Source organism: Borostomias antarcticus (genome assembly GCF_949987555.1).
Source record: "Borostomias antarcticus genome assembly, chromosome: 14".
Taxonomy (NCBI): domain Eukaryota; kingdom Metazoa; phylum Chordata; class Actinopteri; order Stomiiformes; family Stomiidae; genus Borostomias; species Borostomias antarcticus.
Genome location: NC_140247.1, coordinates 26926825 through 26944425, shown reverse-complemented (window position 1 = coordinate 26944425; position 17601 = coordinate 26926825). Strand labels below are relative to the sequence as shown.

The window sequence follows — 17601 nt, the reverse complement described above, 5'->3', positions numbered from 1 at the left end:
AATTTCAGTTTTCAATTAAGAGAGCTAACAGGGGCTATAGCTCGTGTTCTTAACTCCACACCTCTCTCCCCATCAATCAAGATTAGTGCACATTGAACATAATGGTGATGAGTGCATCTTCAATTACCTCAGTACAAATGGAGGGATATAAACTGTAGGTAAGATGAGTGGACTATACCACTAATTAAAACCATGTAGGGGGGTGTAATGAAGCCTATAGTTTTTATATGTTTAGTGATTTATTTCCAACCAAGGTGAAATGGGACTGGGAACATATTATTCACTTGCTTGGAAATTGTTTTTACTAATCACATTGCATATTCCAAGCCTACTTTGTTAAAATTTAGAGAGCATGGATTCTTAATCAAAGATGTATTTGTGTCTGATATTGTGCGGTACACGTTGACTAATGGTGGGCAGACTGTTGGCAGTTTGCTGGTATGTAGTTGTGTTAACATTTAGGTCTCTGTGTGGCCTCATCATGATGGGTACGGACTGGACCGAGTGCTTTAGATAAAAAATCCAAACACACATACACTGTACATGCATGGACATGCGCACACACACATACACACACACACTCTCTCTCTCTTTCACACAAACAAACAAACACACACACTGCATCTTGCAGGAACCTTGGCAGCTCAATAAAGGGGAACTAATCCATGGTGTCACATTGAGGAAGTGAGGACAGCTTCCTGAAGCTGCGGTATTGACCGATGGGCTTTATAAACGTGCCAGCGAAAGTTTGGCCCACTTCAGAGAAGGAGACACAAAAGGGAGTGCACTGTGCCAGTGTGAGCAACAGAAAGGAAAAGCACAACAAAACATCTTTTATTCAACACTTTATTATTGTGCAACACTGTTGGGTTAAAATGTTATGAGGTGTTGAAGAAAAAAAATCCTGTCTGACTGAAATGAAATGACTGGAAACAGTAAAATATACTAAAACATTGATCCTGACACATTCTACCTCATTACTTTCTCCTGAAATACCTGTGCTGGCCCTAAAGAAAACCCACAATTCTAACTTCAGCCCAAAGAGCCTTTTGACAAATAATAAAAGTATCAAATGAATCATCAGTCGTAAAATACTAATTAAATACTACTCCGGGCACACTGTTAAGTGTTGTCATTAATTTGCCATGCATAATATTCATGACAGAACAGGCACTGGGGCTATCTTGGAGGAGTGTGGGGGGGTTGGGCTATGAATTTGTGTGTGTGTGTGTGTGTGTGTGTGTGTGTGTGTGTGTGTGTGTGTGTGTGTGTGTGTGTGTGTGTGTGTGTGTGTGTGTGGTGCGGTCCGGGCCAGATGGAGGCCTCTGGACTGCTGAGGAGATTTTAATTGACAAAGTCCTCAGTTGACAAGAAAGAAAAAGAGCAGAGAGACAGAGGAGCTTTCTCAGGTCTCTCTTTCTGCTCCTGACAGGCTGACCAAAACTAGGTCTCTCTTTCTGCTCCTGACAGGCTGACCAAAACTAGGTCTCTCTTTCTGCTCCTGACAGGCTGACCAAAACTAGGTCTCTCTTTCTGCTACTGACAGGCTGACCAAAACTAGGTCTCTCTTTCTGCTCCTGACAGGCTGACCAAAACTAGGTCTCTCTTTCTGCTACTGACAGGCTGACCAAAACTAGGTCTCTCTTTCTGCTACTGACAGGCTGACCAAAACTAGGTCTCTCTTTCTGCTCCTGACAGGCTGACCAAAACTAGGTCAGAGTCTGGGGGACGAAAATGACCGAACACATAAGAGAGAACATGGGGTTGGGTGTGTGTGTGTGTGGGGGGGGGGGGGGGGGGTGGAGAGCAGGAGCACAGGAGAAGATGGGGGGGGGGGGGGGGGGGTGGAGAGCAGGAGCACAGGAGAAGATGGGGGGGGGGGGGGAGAAGATGGGGGGGGGTTATGTGAACCTGGGAGAGTAGGAGACAGAGGCTGTGAGCATGTACAGAGAAAGAAAGTCAGGAAATGAAGAAGAGAAAGCGTTCTGTTTTGTGCCCCAGTAATGGGGTGTATCTCTAAAGCAGAAGTTGAACTGCTTGAGTTCATGTCATGAATGCTCAATGTGCACCCTGCACCTCGGCAGAGAGCTGGTCCCCTACTGCTTCACCAGGGTGCCACCATGTGGTCAAAACAACTACAGCAAGTACTCCTCTACAAGACAGCTTCACAGACACAGGTAGACATAGTAGAAGTGTAGTCAGTTTCACAGACACAGGTAGACATAGTAGAAGTGTAGTCTACTAGGTGTACGAGGCTAATGCTCATTGACATATTTCAAAGTCTAGAGGGCTTTTTTAATATCACATCCTAATCCTCAATATAACCTAGGTGCACAAAATGCAGCAGGGCTTACTGAATGTTCATTATATTAGTCATTTAGCAGACACTTTTATCCAAAGCGACTTACAATAATTGCATTAAGTCGTAGGAAGTCAGTGTACTACTAACGTAGGAAGTCAGTGTAGTACTACCCAGAACTCACATGTGCATCTCCTTTCTAAACAGGTGACTAAGAGCATAATCTAGTGCTAAAGCCGAAGTGCATAAGTAGAAAAACAGAAATACAATACCTGGTAATACTTCTTTGAAGAGAGTGAGTTTTGAGCCTGCAGTGAAAAATGGGCAGCGACTGCTGTCCTGATGTCAGTTCATTCCACCACTGCAACCAGTCTTCTCCAGGTAGCAGAGCGTAGCGGTCGGGAGGGGGTGTAGGGTTTGACCATGGCCTGGAGGTAGCAGAGCGTAGCGGTCGGGGGGGGTGTAGGGTTTGACCATGGCCTGGAGGTAGCAGAGCGTAGCGGTCGGGGGGGGTGTAGGGTTTGACCATGGCCTGGAGGTAGGAGAGCGTAGCGGTCGGGGGGGGGGTGTAGGGTTTGACCATGGCCTGGAGGTAGCAGAGCGTAGTGGTCGGGGGGGGGGTGTAGGGTTTGACCATGGCCTGGAGGTAGCAGAGCGTAGCGGTCGGGAGGGGGTGTAGGGTTTGACCATGGCCTGGAGGTAGCAGAGCGTAGCGGTCGGGAGGGGGTGTAGGGTTTGACCATGGCCTGGAGGTAGCAGAGCGTAGCGGTCGGGAGGGGGTGTAGGGTTTGACCATGGCCTGGAGGTAGCAGAGCGTAGTGGTCGGGAGGGGGTGTAGGGTTTGACCATGGCCTGGAGGTAGCAGAGCGTAGTGGTCGGGGGGGGTGTAGGGTTTGACCATGGCCTGGAGGTAGCAGAGCGTAGCGGTCGGGAGGGGGTGTAGGGTTTGACCATGGCCTGGAGGTAGGAGGGAGCTGTTCCTTTCATTGCCCTGTAGGTTAGTGCTAGAGTTTTAAACTGGATGCGAGCTGCTACAGGGAGCGAGTACTCCAATGTTACTTGGTGTGTATCCATTGTCATGCATTTTATTAAACACACACAGAATCCAACATGGCCGCCCATCCGTCCACCTCACTGGTCCTGTCCCCCAGGGGGCCACATCTCTTCCCAGACCCTCAAAATAATGTTTTCTTAATTGACCTGCCTTTGTTAAATACATGTAATCTTGACACACACACAAACACAGCAAATCACTCATTTCAAAAGGCCAAGTAGCAGAGGAAGATCAACCTTTATTTATTGAAACTGCTTGCATACAAAATATATTGCACTATAACCAAACAATGTCAACATACAACCCAATCTGGATCCGCTAATATGTACAAAGAAAATATTGCCCAAAGTGCAGTTAATAACATACAAGGTCGGCTCCACCTTGGTTTTCATATCTACAGTATTTCAGTTTTTCACTCCTCTTTGTCAACCACAACAGCCTAAGATGTGTGCGAGAAATGTTTAACAATTGTTTTTTGTCTTCTTTAATCATTAACCTTATACATTCCCAAAATAAATTACTAGAAAACAGTCTATTTGGCAACAATTAGACATTTTTAATCTCACAGAAGACAAGTTTGTTTTATTGTTCTTTTCTATAGAGCTTTGATAGTGTCAGGCTGTCTTTATCTAATGCCTGCGCCAGTAGAAGGCAGAGAACCATAGCTGTATTCCTAAATTAAGAAAATGTTTAGATTCTCTAAAATTGCAAACTTCCTTCCACACTTAATTGGAGGAATCACTTATCCGACATGACTGGACTGTTGACAGCTGTGTAGACGCATATTTTCTCAATCCAAATCATGTTAGATTGTAGATTACCTCAAGCAAGAATGCATTTCTGAGGCATTGAAGACATAGCAGTGCTGGTCCAGGATCAGGTCACTTCTTTGTCCTTATCGTCTTATTTATGGTGAGCTACACGGCAAAAATGATCCTAGATCAGCACCTTCACTCCTTGAGACTTAATGAATATGGGCCCAAGTCCCCTGTCCTCAGTGGGCACCTGTTCAATCAACCATCACGCCTTCAGAAAAGATCTGGATTGGTTAAGTGAATGCTAGAGAGATCTTCTGCCATATTTATTAAACCAATCCAACGCTTTTAGATCACAATACGTAGGGTTAGTTCAGTTACCCCGCAACAGCGTGGTGTCTTTTAGAAAAGACAACATACCATGTCAGGTAGTCCATAGATACAACCCAAACACCTCTCCCTTATTCACAGATATACACCACTTAACCGGCAGGAAACTAACAGCCTACCATTATTCCTTTCTTACATTGGAACAAGTCATCAATGCCAATAGAAAATACACAGCTCTTTTCTGTCTCATCTCTCAAGACTGGTCTAATATAAAAGCAAAGAGGATCAAACGCAGAAAATACGTATTCAAAAATATCTGTATACATGTGGGCAGGGTCCATGTTTAGTAGTGTAACGTTCATCAGGGTGTGGGGGGTCAATCAATGGACTGATTTAATTCAAACTTCAATTCAGCCAAACAAGTGAATATGATTTCATTCATTGAAAGATCCAGGGTTTTGAACACACAACTGGCAAATGTTCTAATGTAATTTCACTCCCAGGACAGAGAGGAACAGGAATGTGAACTGAAATGCAACCATGTTGATCTGTTGGAATAGTAAGTCTACTAGACTGGTACAGAAGCAGAGCTAAAGGACCAGCCAGCCCGCTAGATAGATGTTCACTTGGGGTTCCTAATGGTGCATCACCAGCCAATTTAGCATAGCCAATCAACCACACAGGAAGGAAAATAAATAGAAACAAGACACTAGGCATACCCTCACAGTCAGTACGTTTGTAAAGAGTCCTCAACTGTAAACTAAGGTTTAGTTAAAATGTACAAGCGCTGGTCAGATAAGACATAGGGTTTTAACACAGAACTAAGCTTTGCTCCCTCCACAGTAGACTAGAAGTACATTAGACTCAAGAGTTAGTTACAAGGGCTTATCTAGACTGGAACATGGACAGCATTCATGTGATTCACCTGCCGAAGAAGAAAAATCTTACCAACATCATAGTTTATTAGAGTTCATATTATTTAGCTGTTGCAGATAACACAAAAAAAGAATAAGTGCACATTTGAAGTTCAATCCAAAATGACAGTAAAAATCTTAGCAAAATTATAATTGTATACAGTATGCAAACCCCCTTCTTCTTTTGTTAACCCTGACAGTTGGATATGACCAGCTGTCGATGTCCTTTCAACAATATGTTTGGATTCGACAGATTTGTGCCAGAGGCCTCCTCCCCTCCCCCCCCCTCCCCCCCCACCCTCAAACGACACTAAAATGCAGAGCAACAGTAAGCTGACAAATGTTGAAAAGAACATGTCCTCAATACCTCTGGCCTGCTGAACTAAGAATACCCCCCTTCCTGTGATTTCCATCACAGGCTAAAAAGAAGTCCATCACTGTCTCCACTGAAGCGGCGCGGGCGCGAGGAAACAAAGCCTTGCTGAAACTCCACCTCCCGTTCCCCTCAATGTCAAAACCCCCCTTGATAAAGACACACATGCATTGCTAGGTTAAAAAGACAAAATTACTCTGGTCTCCGATATGGAGTTATGTTGACTACTGTACATGAGAGCAAGTTCCATGGCTGTTGTGGAGATGTCTTTTTCCCTGAATTGGACTTCTAGTTGTGATACTATCCACACAAGATTAAAGGCACAGATCAGACAGAAAGGTTGGTATGATGGTTTTTTCTTCATTTATTTTCTTGTTTTGTTGCTAATGGCGCAGCTATGGGCTGTGGTTGTAATGATGTATTCAACACGTCAAATTCTGTCCAATACTTGAGGTGCTCTCGATTTTGGTTACCCAGCGCCACCGAGACGAACGGATGGGCAAACGGCTAAATCAGCACCTCAATACTACATAAACCTTTCAGGCATTTGATGTACAGTATTTGAACTTGTTCTGGTTCAGATGAGCTCCAAACATGGCCTGGTGACAGAAGGATCCAGATACTGGTGAAGTGAGTGGGACCCAACCCCACACCTGGGCTGTGTTCAGAACCGAGCAAACCAAGAACTGAACTAAAACAGAGCAATATTGACCTGGCATTTCATGAGCTGTGGCGACTCTGGGCAATAATAAAGGGCTATGGCTGCTTCGCCGGTCCCATTGGGACACACCCAACACAAGGGGAGTAAACAGTTACCACACAGAAAGTTGAAGAAACACTGTCTCAAACAAGAAAAGCTGTTGGGAAACATTTGGGTGAACTGAACGCAGTCCAGGAGAAGCGGCGATATCAGGACATGAGAGCATTTGATAGAAAACCAGACCCTTAAGAAATACACGGCGATCGGTCAGGGCCCTCCACGTCCACACCCTCAGCCTCACAGCTTAGAAGAATAGTCCCACAGGTAGTTGTCAGCCACAACAATGTCGATTAGAAAAAAACACTGCAGTCGTTTTTTAGTTCCCTTCCATGCCAAACTGAAATCCTTCCTAGGTTCCTTCCCTGTACACAGAAAACCCAGCCCGGCCCAGTCCAGCCCAGTCCGGCCCAGCCCGGCCCAGCCCAGCCCAGCCCAGCCCAGCCCAGTCCAGTCCGGTCCAGCCCAGCCCAGCCCAGCCCAGCCCAGCGCAGCACCTCCTCCCTCTGTGGCGGCGGCTAGGTGCTGTGTCCAGTGTGCTTCCTTCCGTCCATGACCAGATCCTCTTTGGCCTGATGAGTCTCTAATGTAGAAGCTTCTGAATCGACGACTAAGTGTGTGTGTGTGTGTTGAGTGTGTGTGACAGCGGGGGAGAGACCAAGATGCGTGCGTGTGTGTGTGTGTGTGTGTGTGTGGAGTCTCATCTACGACACTCCGTTCACCAGTGGGGGCGGAGCGGCGTCGGGGCCGTCCGGCTTCTCTTTCTTGATCGCTCGCTCCTTGGCGGGTCTCTGTCGGGTGGTGGTCTCCCCGGACGCGTGGGGGGCGCGGCCTGCGTGCACGCTGCGCTCGTTGTTGCCGTCAACGCGGATCTGTGCCAACAGACAGACAGCAGGATGGGGGTTAGAAATTGTGAATACAAGTTAAAATCGGAAGGAAAAAAAAACTCACAAAAAAAAACTAGACGTTTCTTTTTATGGGAAAAAAAGCTTCTTTTTTTAACATTTGTGAAACAACAAATTCTTTAATCGTGGAGATTCTAACATTCTTTGTTCTCACCACCCCTACCCTTTACTCAGGACTTTGTTGAGGCACCTTTAGCAGTGATCACAGCCTCAAGTCTTCTTAGGCGTGACGCTGCAAGCTTGGCATCCCTGGATTTGGGGAATTCCTCTGATTGTTCTCTGCAGATCCTCAAGCTGTCAGGTTAGATGAGGAGTGTTGCTAGTAGTAACCTAACCCTAACCCTAACCCTAACCCTAACCCTAACCCTAACCCTGACCCTAACCCTAACCCTAACCCTAACCCTAACCCTAACCCTGACCCTAACCCTAACCCTAACCCTAACCCTAACCCTGCTACACAGCCATGTTCAGGTCTTTCCAGAGATTACAGTTGGGTTGGACTCCAATCAACTAATCACTAATCTAGTCACTGCCAAAGGTGCCTCAACCAAGTACTGAGTAAAGGGTCTGAATACTTATGTACGGACATTACTGATATTTCAATTTTTATTTTTAATACATTTCCAAAAACGTCTAAAAATATTTTTTCTCTGTCATTATGGGATATTGTGTGGAGATTGGAAAAAATAAATCTATTAAATAGTAATCTATTTTGGAATAAGGCTGTAACATAAAATGTGTAAAAAGTGAAGGGGTGCGAGTACTTTCTGGATGCACTGTGAAGGGATCTAGGTGGTTCAGCCTGACCAGAGCACAGGTCAGATGAGACTAGCTGGTCCCTCAAAGCCCTCTATCTGGATTTCTCAAATTCAAAACCAAATGAAGTGAAGACATGCGAGCGACCCCCTCTTTACTACTGGTCATCACCAGCATGTGTGCAAAAAAACAACACACCCACACACACACACACACACCCCCACACACACACACACACACACACACACACACACGTACTGTACACAAAGTGATACTGTCCACATGATAACAGGTTTTTTAGTTAGCAGCAGAGCATACTTATGGGTGGAAATATGAGGGCGAATCTACACTGTGTACTGGTTGTGGTAGTTGTGATGCTTGGAGGGCTGGCCTGATTGGACGGGCCTTGCTCAGGGCTGGCCTGATTGGACGGGCCTTGCTCAGGGCTGGTCTGATTGGACGGGCCATTTACGTCTGCCGGCTCCCGGCTTGATTGGGATTTTCAGTCGAGATTAATTACAATGACTTATTTCCTTGTGCTTGCTTGAATAGACATTACTCACTCGGCTGATTAACCATTTTCACACATTAGCCACCAATCTAGACGCTATGTGCTGTGATTGTTTTAGTGCACTCTACAGTCCATCATTCACAATAGAAGGAACTGATTTGTCGTAGAGATTGTGGAAGCCATTTTGTATCCTTGTCCATTGATGTAGGTTACAGATGTGTGCATTTATCATAAAAAAATATTTAATTGACTTAAGACAATTAAAAACATATTTTCGTTTGAGAAATCATCTCAGAACCTTCTGAGGGCGTGTTAACGGTGGACCTCCAGTTTGACAACCACTGTGATAAGCCAAGACAGTCTCTCACAAACACTGTTTACAAAACAGTCCCTAAGAACGCAAGCTGGCAGATATCACTGTAATTATTTTCATGTAAGCAGTCCGCAAGGACCACAAGGGCATAAGCTTGAGAAACTGTTAGTGTCCTTCAGCTGCATGTTCAAACCAGGCGCAGAGCACCACCTGGTGGCAGAGCAGAGCACCACCTGGTGGTAGAGCAGAGCACCACCTGGTGGTAGAGCAGAGTCACCACAGCATCTTCTTCCGTGCTCGGAACATCAAATTGATTATATTATAGGAGGACGGCGCGTTTTGAGGACGCGAGGAGACAAACTAAGAGCAATCAAAGAAACTCCAGAGGTTGAACCTGGGATGAGACTGACCTGTAGAGAATCTTCCGGAGGCCTCATCTTGGTGTCCCGAACATTACGAGGACGAGAATCGTTCCACTGCATGTCCTCAGCTGCTTCACAAACACAGAGGAGGAGCAAGGTCACATTGACTATCAAGGTCCCACAGACATTCAGTGGAAAATACTCTTCCATTTCATTACTTATCATTGCAAAGATGGAAGTAAGCTAACAAATCAATAAATGTATGAGGCCCTTGGACCAGGGCCACTTAAGAGTGCCTCTTGTAAAGAATAGGTCATAGAAGAATGAAGATAGGACAGCAAAAAATAGATGAGTCCTATTGCTAATACACACACCTTTAAACCCTCCGCCGCCTCCTCTTCCCCTCCCCCCTCGACCACGTGGCCCTCCCCCTCCTCGCTTCCGTCCGTCAGGGCGCTTGGGGAAGCCAACTCCCCCCGGGAGCTCGTCGGTGGGTGCCAGGGACCAATCGCTGAGCTCGTCCTTGTGGTCTGACTCGGTCTCCGACGCGTTGGAGGCCTCGGAGTTGGTGCCTGGCGAAATCAAAAAGAAATCCGCATTTACTTCTAAAACTCACTTTTACAGGCAAAGGCACGAGGAAAAAATAAAGATAAAGACAATATGGAACATGACACAGGTCTCTGAAAGTCATATCCTAAAAAGCGTTCTCATTATCATCCATTTTGAAAGTGAAGTGCAAACCCAACGTCGATTCCCATAGCTACCTGAAGCGAAAGGGGGGCCCCTGCGCCCCCGACCCCCCCTGCTGAAGGGTTTACCCCCCCTCTGGGTGCTCAGCCCCAGGCCCGAGCCCAGGCCCATGCCGTTGTCGATGACCAGTCCCTTCTCTATACGCCCCCCCTGGCTCCGGGGCCCGCCCCCGATCTGGCGCAGCTGCTCGTCGATCTGCAGGCGCTCCATGCGCAGCTGGTCCACTTCCTGGAAGGGAAGGGGAGGGGAGGAGGGTCATCCTTTGATTGGTCAGTACTTCAGCTTGGAAGCACTCTCACAGTGGGGTTTTGGTTTGGGTTCTGAAGGGCACTTTGAGACTACCCTGGCTCCAGCTCCTGAATCTGAATTTCAGGGTCGTCCAGAGTGATCTCTCGGCTCAATCAGCGTCCTTTGAATTAAACTGTGCAACGTGATAGTAACAGCATCTAACTAGCCTTCAGATAGTTGAGGTGGTAGGTTAGCATGTAACTAGCCTTCAGATAGTTGAGGTGGCAGGTTAGCATGTAACTAACCTTCAGATAGTTGAGGTGGCAGGTTAGCATGTAACTAGCCTTCAGATAGTTGAGGTGGTAGGTTAGCATGTAACTAGCCTTCAGATAGTTGAGGTGGTAGGTTAGCATGTAACTAACCTTCAGATAGTTGAGGTGGTAGGTTAGCATGTAACTAACCTTCAGATAGTTGAGGTGGTAGGTTAGCATGTAACTAACCTTCAGATAGTTGAGGTGGTAGGTTAGCATGTAACTAACCTTCAGATAGTTGAGGTGGTAGTCCAGCAGTACTTTAGCGTTGGAGATGCTTTCCTTAGTTCCCACGAAGACGAAGGGCACCATGCCCTGAGAGATCGCACAGAGGGAGAGGGGAGACAAGGCTGAGTTAATGAAATAGTCACTTGACGATATAGAAAGCGCTCATGTCACGTCGGTAACGCAATGATCTCCATGGCGAGACAATGCATGTATGATTGATTTAGGCTGTCGAGCACAATGACACCACTGGTCTAGACCCGTGAGGGCTTCCTGGCCATCAAATCAAGATATTCCTAGGCATATTAGACTTAGGCCTGTCTCATAATGGGCGCGTTCCATTCGACTCACTGACCTCCTCCACTGCTGCAGGCTTCTTGTCGTTCTCTGCCTCGATCCTCACTCTGACCACCCCCGACTTATCAACCACCTCCTGGATCAGCTTCCCGTTCTTCCCAATCACTTTTCCTGGAAGAGGACAGAACAGGACGCATCGGGAAGGGGGATGAAGTGAAGAGTAGAGTGGAGCAGAAATGTAGTTCCATGTGTCTGTATAGTCATGACTGTGATACACAATACACAAGGTGCACCGCTTTGACCAAGTCTGGCTTACCCACTAGGTTCCTAGGAACCTTGATACTATCTTCAGAGAACTCCAGGAAACTCCTGGCCTTCCTCACGGCCTCCTGGTCCTAAGAGTCAAACACAGCACACAATCAAACCGCTCACTGTGCCAAGAGGGTACGGTAAGACTTCAGTGGTGATTTGCACAAAAGACCAAGTGGTTCGTTTGGGACAGGTCCTAGAGGTTGGTTTGGGCATTGGTTTGGGCAATGGCCTAGTGTTGAGTTCGGGCGAGGTCCTAGCGGTGAGTTTTGTATTATGTCCTAGTGGTTTGTTTGGGGCCAGGTCCTAGCATACGAGCTTCCGGCCAGCAAGCTGGTGTTACAGTATAGGAGCCATCTCCATGGTGTGAAAGCAAGTCACAAGGACATCCTACCAAAACATTCGAGGGCTTAATTAAGATGGATGCGGAAGTGGAGGCCACCGATGTGATCACCAGGTGTATGGAGGACCAGGCTAACTGGAGACGAAGATGGGCCCGTCTGTGGACGACCCGATGATGACAGGGGTCGGCTTGGACTATGGCCTAGAGTTGAGTTTGGGCCAAGTCCAAGTTAGTTTGGGCTAGGTCCTTAGAGGTTGGCTTGGCCCAGGTTCTAGCTACCTCTCCATAGATGTGGAAGGTGCAGGTCTCCTCGTCCAGGTCGATGGTGGTGACTCCGGGAACCTTACGGGCCTGCTGGATGTTGGCTCCGTGGGTACCGATGGCGAGGCCCATCAGGTCGTCACGCACCACAAACTGCTCGTGGAACCTGGACGCCAGCTGCCGAGAGCTCTGCCCCCACACACACACAGATTAAGAACACAAACGTTGTGAGCACATTTACACAATGCAAACACACACACACACAATTAATAAACATATGGGCAGACATGCACACGCAAACAGGTAAACCAAACAAACATTCCAGTATTTGAGAGCAGGCCAGTGTGTAAAGTGTGTCTGTACCTCCAGTTGGCGATTGGCCTCCTCGTTCCTCTGCATTAGAGACAGCTTGGTGCGCACGCTCCGGAAGTGCATGTCCGTCATCATGTTGGCCCTCTTGGTGGTCACCTCATTGACAGACTGAACCACAGCAGAGGCACAAAAATTGAGCACAACATTCGATACACATACACATTGATCAATTTAACTTTACTGGTCTACAGATGTGTTAATGGCGGTAGGAAAACCCAGAAGCTGATTGATGCCTGCTTCTGAGAGAGAGAGAGAGAGAGAGAGAGAGAGAGAGACAGACACACATACCAGAATAACCAGTTGTTTCTTGTCCAAATCGTATGTTACACTGAATGCACCCACTGCCTTCTTGAAGTCTTTGTGCGCCGACTCTTTTGAACACCTGGACATGGAGGAAAGGAAACAAATGTACAACTTCCAGAACACATACTGATTCTGTAATTTCCCCTAAGGGATCAGTAAAGTACTACCTCCCTACCTAATATTAACACACAGCTGTGGAAAAGGCTTGAAAGTGCACTATAATGTAATTTATCTTCAATCTTTCATGACTCACCTGGCAAAGGTTTACAGCTCTTCATAACAATGCCTAGCAATTACACTCATGTAGTACATAGCTAAGACATGAGATTTAGGGAAATAAAGTTAAGTACATTAAGTCATAGGTCACAATAGCATGCAGTAGGTCTACTTACATTTGCCGTAAGTCCTCGGGTACATCCAGACTCATTTTCAGGAAGGTGTTTTTTGTAGCCGGCTTATTTGGGTTGACAGGTCGTAACCTCTCCAGTGTGACTATTTCATTGAGAGTGGCATCGCAAGCGGCATACTCTATCACATAAAACTAGAGAGAGGAGAAAAAAGAATAGGCTTATTACACTCAAAATACACAGCAAAATCACCCCACTATGTTATAGGGAGTTCAGGGCTCGTCTGTCTGCAAGTGTTACTTGAATAGGAAAGGAGGCATCAGTCTGCAGAGTTGTTCCCTCATTAATTTCTCTTCACTACAGATTTGTGGAGGAGTGAACAAGAGGCCTTGGGAGGCAATAACTGTTTGGAATAGAATACATCAGAGGAAACTATTTACCTCTCCCTTCACCATGCGAACCTTGGCCAGCCACCACCCACACGGCTCCTTATCATTGGCCCTGGAATACACCTGGGAAGAACACAGAGGAGTCGTTTCATGTTGTGACACAGAAAAAAAAACTGTAATTTTACTTCGCCTGATCTGCTGTCTGTTAAAAACCAGAGCCATTAGTTGCTGTTAACTTTCTCTCCGTTTAAGGAGGGCAATGTCCCTGCAGATAAATGTTGACTAGACACTCGCAACGAGTCACAAACATACTGAGGGGTGCTTGGTTACGTGGGTGGAACGTCTACATTGAAGAGTGAGAGAGCAGTCCTCCTTTACTTACAGCACGTACCTCAACTTCATCACTCTCGTTGATCTCTTTCTGGAAACCCGTGGCCGGTGGGAAGCGAACATCGTGGAAGGGAATTTGACGGTCAGGCTGCCAACTGAAAGATTCAAGTCATGTCAGAACCAGGCTAAAAGTGACAGATGAATGGCTGCTTCCCTGTCTTGAGGTTACTCTAAAATCAGGGACCATCAGTGACAATGTACTATGGCAGAAAGATCATATCTGTGTCCTCCCAGAAACCTTTACCAAAAAAAACCGTTTTATAGCATGATAGAGGGAAACTACAATTGCAAGTTACAAAGGTGATGCTTTGCTAATTCCTATATGCATGACAGGTGCTGAACCTATACCATGCATAATCCGTACGCATTTCATTCTACACACATGACAAAGATGATTGACGTAACGTTACAGCTCAATTCCAGATCCCACTGTACTGACTTGCAATCTGCATTTGTATATGAAGCTAGCTAGCTAGCCTGTTAGGATTAACTAGCAAGGCCCAACGTCACTGTTATAGCTATTACCAAAGCCCATCTCTACTAATGCAAGGTAGACAAGGTAAACAAGGCTACTCACTTGTTCTCAAAAGACACAGTGACACCGCTTTCATGCACGTCCTTCACATGGGCCTAGGAGGGAAACAGGACAGACATTAGTCCTTCACATGGGCCTAGGAGGGAAACAGGACAGACATGAGCTGGTGCTAGCTAAGGTTAACTTAACATGCAACAACCCAACACATGCTCTATACCTGAACACTATTATGAAATGTTCTAGCTAGTCTAGCTAACCTTGCAAAAGATCACCACAGTTTGAAATCGTCACGTTACTCTAAAATGCAAAAACCTGTCTAACACAGTAACCCTCACCAGACAGGGTCTGCAGGGGAGCTAGCCTCAGTTAGCCTCATATACAGACCTGTCTAACCCAGTAACCCTCATCAGACAGGGTCTGCAGCTTAGCTAGCTAGCCTCAGTTAGCCTCATATACAGACCTGTCTAACACAGTAACCCTCATCAGACAGGGTGTGCAGGGGAGCTAGCTAGCCTCAGTTAGCTAGCTAGCCTCAGTTAGCCTCATATACAGACCTGTCTAACACAGTAACCCTCATCAGACAGGGTCTGCAGGGTGGCTAGCCTCAGTTAGCCTCATATACAGACCTGTCCAACACAGTGACCCTCATCAGACAGGGTCTGCAGGGTAGCTAGCTAGCCTCAGTTAGCCTCATATACAGACCTGTCTAACACAGTGACCCTCATCAGACAGGGTCTGCAGGGTGGCTAGCCTCAGTTAGCCTCATATACAGACCTGTCCAACACAGTGACCCTCATCAGACAGGGTCTGCAGGGTAGCTAGCTAGCCTCAGTTAGCCTCATATACAGACCTGTCTAACACAGTGACCCTCATCAGACAGGGTCTGCAGGGTGGCTAGCCTCAGTTAGCCTCATATACAGACCTGTCTAACCCAGTAACCCTCATCAGACAGGGTCTGCAGGGTGGCTAGCCTCAGTTAGCCTCATATACAGACCTGTCTAACACAGTAACCCTCATCAGACAGGGTGTGCAGGGTAGCTAGCCTCAGTTAGCCTCATATACAGACCTGTCTCACACAGTAACCCTCATCAGACAGGGTCTGCAGGGTAGCTAGCCTCAGTTAGCCTCATATACAGACCTGTCTAACCCAGTAACCCTCATCAGACAGGGTCTGCAGGGAAGCTAGCCTCAGTTAGCCTCATATACAGACCTGTCTAACCCAGTAACCCTCATCAGACAGGGTCTGCAGGGGAGCTAGCCTCAGTTAGCCTCATATACAGACCTGTCTAACCCAGTAACCCTCATCAGACAGGGTCTGCAGGGTAGCTAGCCTCAGTTATCCTCATATACAGACCTGTCTAACACAGTAACCCTCATCAGACAGGGTCTGCAGGGGAGCTAGCTAGCCTCAGTTAGCCTCATATACAGACCTGTCTATCACAGTAACCCTCATCAGACAGGGTCTGCAGGGTAGCTAGCCTCAGTTAGCTACAGACCTGTCTAACCCAGTAACCCTCATCAGACAGGGTCTGCAGGGTAGCTAGCTAGCTTAGTTAGCTACATATACAGACCTGTCTAACCCAGTAACCCTCATCAGACAGGGTCTGCAGGGGAGCTAGCTAGCCTCAGTTAGCTAACCCTCATCAGACAGGGTCTGCAGGGTAGCTAGCCTCAGTTAGCCTCATATACAGACCTGTCCAACACAGTAACCCTCATCAGACAGGGTCTGCAGGGTGGCTAGCTAGCCTCAGTTAGCCTCATATACAGACCTGTCTAACACAGTAACCCTCATCAGACAGGGTCTGCAGGGGAGCTAGCTAGCCTCAGTTAGCCTCATATACAGACCTGTCTAACCCAGTAACCCTCATCAGACAGGGTGTGCAGGGTAGCTAGCCTCAGTTAGCCTCATATACAGACCTGTCTAACACAGTAACCCTCATCAGACAGGGTCTGCAGGGTGGCTAGCCTCAGTTAGCCTCATATACAGTTAGCAAGCCTCGATAACTAGCCATGTCTAGCGAGGGTAAAGTCACTAGCTCACGATACCTAGCCAGCTGATTATCTGGGTCTGGCGAGGGACGGTTGGTTTTAGCTACGTAGTGATGCTATGTAGATAACGTGAGCTAGCTAGTACGAGCTAATGATCTAGCATTGGATCAGCCCACTGCCTCTACGAGGCCTGAAGTTCATCCGGTTAAACACTTAAAATGCATTTGGATTGGGGAGCATAACGCAACAAAACCATGATAAAACCATGGCACAGAACCATGATAAACCCTGATCAAACACTGGCCCAGAAGCAGCTAAGGAAGCGCAGCTACATGCTAACATGATCTCACCTGGTAGAAAGGGTTAGGGTGAGGGTTAGGGTTAGCTACATGCTAATGAGCCCATACATAAGGGTTAGGGTATATAGGGTTAGGTGACCCTTACCTGGTAGAAAGCCCCACTCGTCCCTCTGACTTCCACCGTGAGCTCGTCCATGACGCTAGAGAGAGACCTGCTAGAGGAGAGAGAGACCTGCTAGGAGAGAGAGCTGCTAGGAGAGACCTGCTAGGAGAGAGAGCTGCTAGGAGAGAGAGACCTGCTAGGAGAGAGAGACCTGCTAGGAGAGACCTGCTAGGAGAGAGACCTGCTAGGAGAGACCTGCTAGGAGAGAGAGACCTGCTAGGAGAGAGCTGCTATGAGAGAGAGAGATGCTAGGAGAGAGACCTGCTAGAGGAGAGAGAGAGCAGCTAGCGGAGAGAGAGACCTGCTAGCGGAGAGAGAGACCTGCTAGCGGAGAGAGAGAGACCTGCTAGCGGAGAGAGCTGCTAGGAGAGAGCAGCTAGGAGAGAGCTGCTAGGAGAGAGACCTGCTAGCGGAGAGAGACCTGCTAGCGGAGAGAGAGAGAGCTGCTAGGAGAGAGACCTGCTAGGAGAGAGCTGCTAGGAGAGACCTGCTAGCGGAGAGAGCTCACTGCGGTCCTGGTCAAGTCTCCTTGCAACGACGTGTTCTCTATCGATAATAACGCAGTAAAAACGTCCTTGAACAATCATGCGAGTCCACAGATACCAGATCAGTTCTCAGATCAGTTCTCAGCTACCAGAGAAACGAAAGCGAAACAGAGCAGGTTCCGTGTGACTGTGTGACTGAGTGGTTTCATCAGGTTCCGTGTGACTGAGTGGTACTGTGTGGCTGTGTGGTTCATCAACTGGGCTGAACGCGTCGAT

General features: G+C 47.3%; 1 protein-coding gene across 2 annotated transcripts; it reads right to left on the bottom strand.

Annotated features, from left to right (window-relative positions):
- Positions 1-7010: 7010 nt before the first annotated feature.
- fmr1 (fragile X messenger ribonucleoprotein 1) lies at positions 7011-17158 on the bottom strand. 2 transcript variants are annotated; one of them, XM_084448329.1, is made up of 15 exons: positions 16823-17158; positions 14432-14484; positions 13847-13949; positions 13516-13587; positions 13121-13269; positions 12714-12807; positions 12417-12533; positions 12072-12242; positions 11457-11535; positions 11199-11311; positions 10847-10933; positions 10094-10307; positions 9704-9901; positions 9378-9457; positions 7011-7354 (listed from the first exon to the last, which is right to left on the bottom strand). In XM_084448329.1, the coding sequence occupies exons 1-15, from the start codon at positions 16871-16873 to the stop codon at positions 7187-7189; spliced, it is 1749 nt and encodes a 582-aa protein (XP_084304455.1). In that variant the 5' UTR covers positions 16874-17158; the 3' UTR covers positions 7011-7186. The 2 variants fall into 2 exon arrangements, with proteins under 2 accessions (XP_084304455.1, XP_084304456.1); XM_084448330.1 differs by having other exon boundaries at positions 13856-13949.
- Between the last annotated feature and the right edge of the window lie 443 nt (positions 17159-17601).

Bases quoted from the DNA above. Each gene is read 5' to 3' on its own strand.
- fmr1 (XM_084448329.1), bottom strand. From the start codon at position 16,873: ATGGACGAGCTCACGGTGGAAGTCAGAGGGACGAGTGGGGCTTTCTAC. The intron at 11,536-12,071 runs GTAGCTAGAACC...TTTGACTCTTAG, and splicing joins CCTTCCACATCTATGGAGAG to GACCAGGAGGCCGTGAGGAA. The intron at 7,355-9,377 runs GTCAGTCTCATC...CTGTTGGCACAG, and splicing joins CTCCGGAAGATTCTCTACAG to ATCCGCGTTGACGGCAACAA.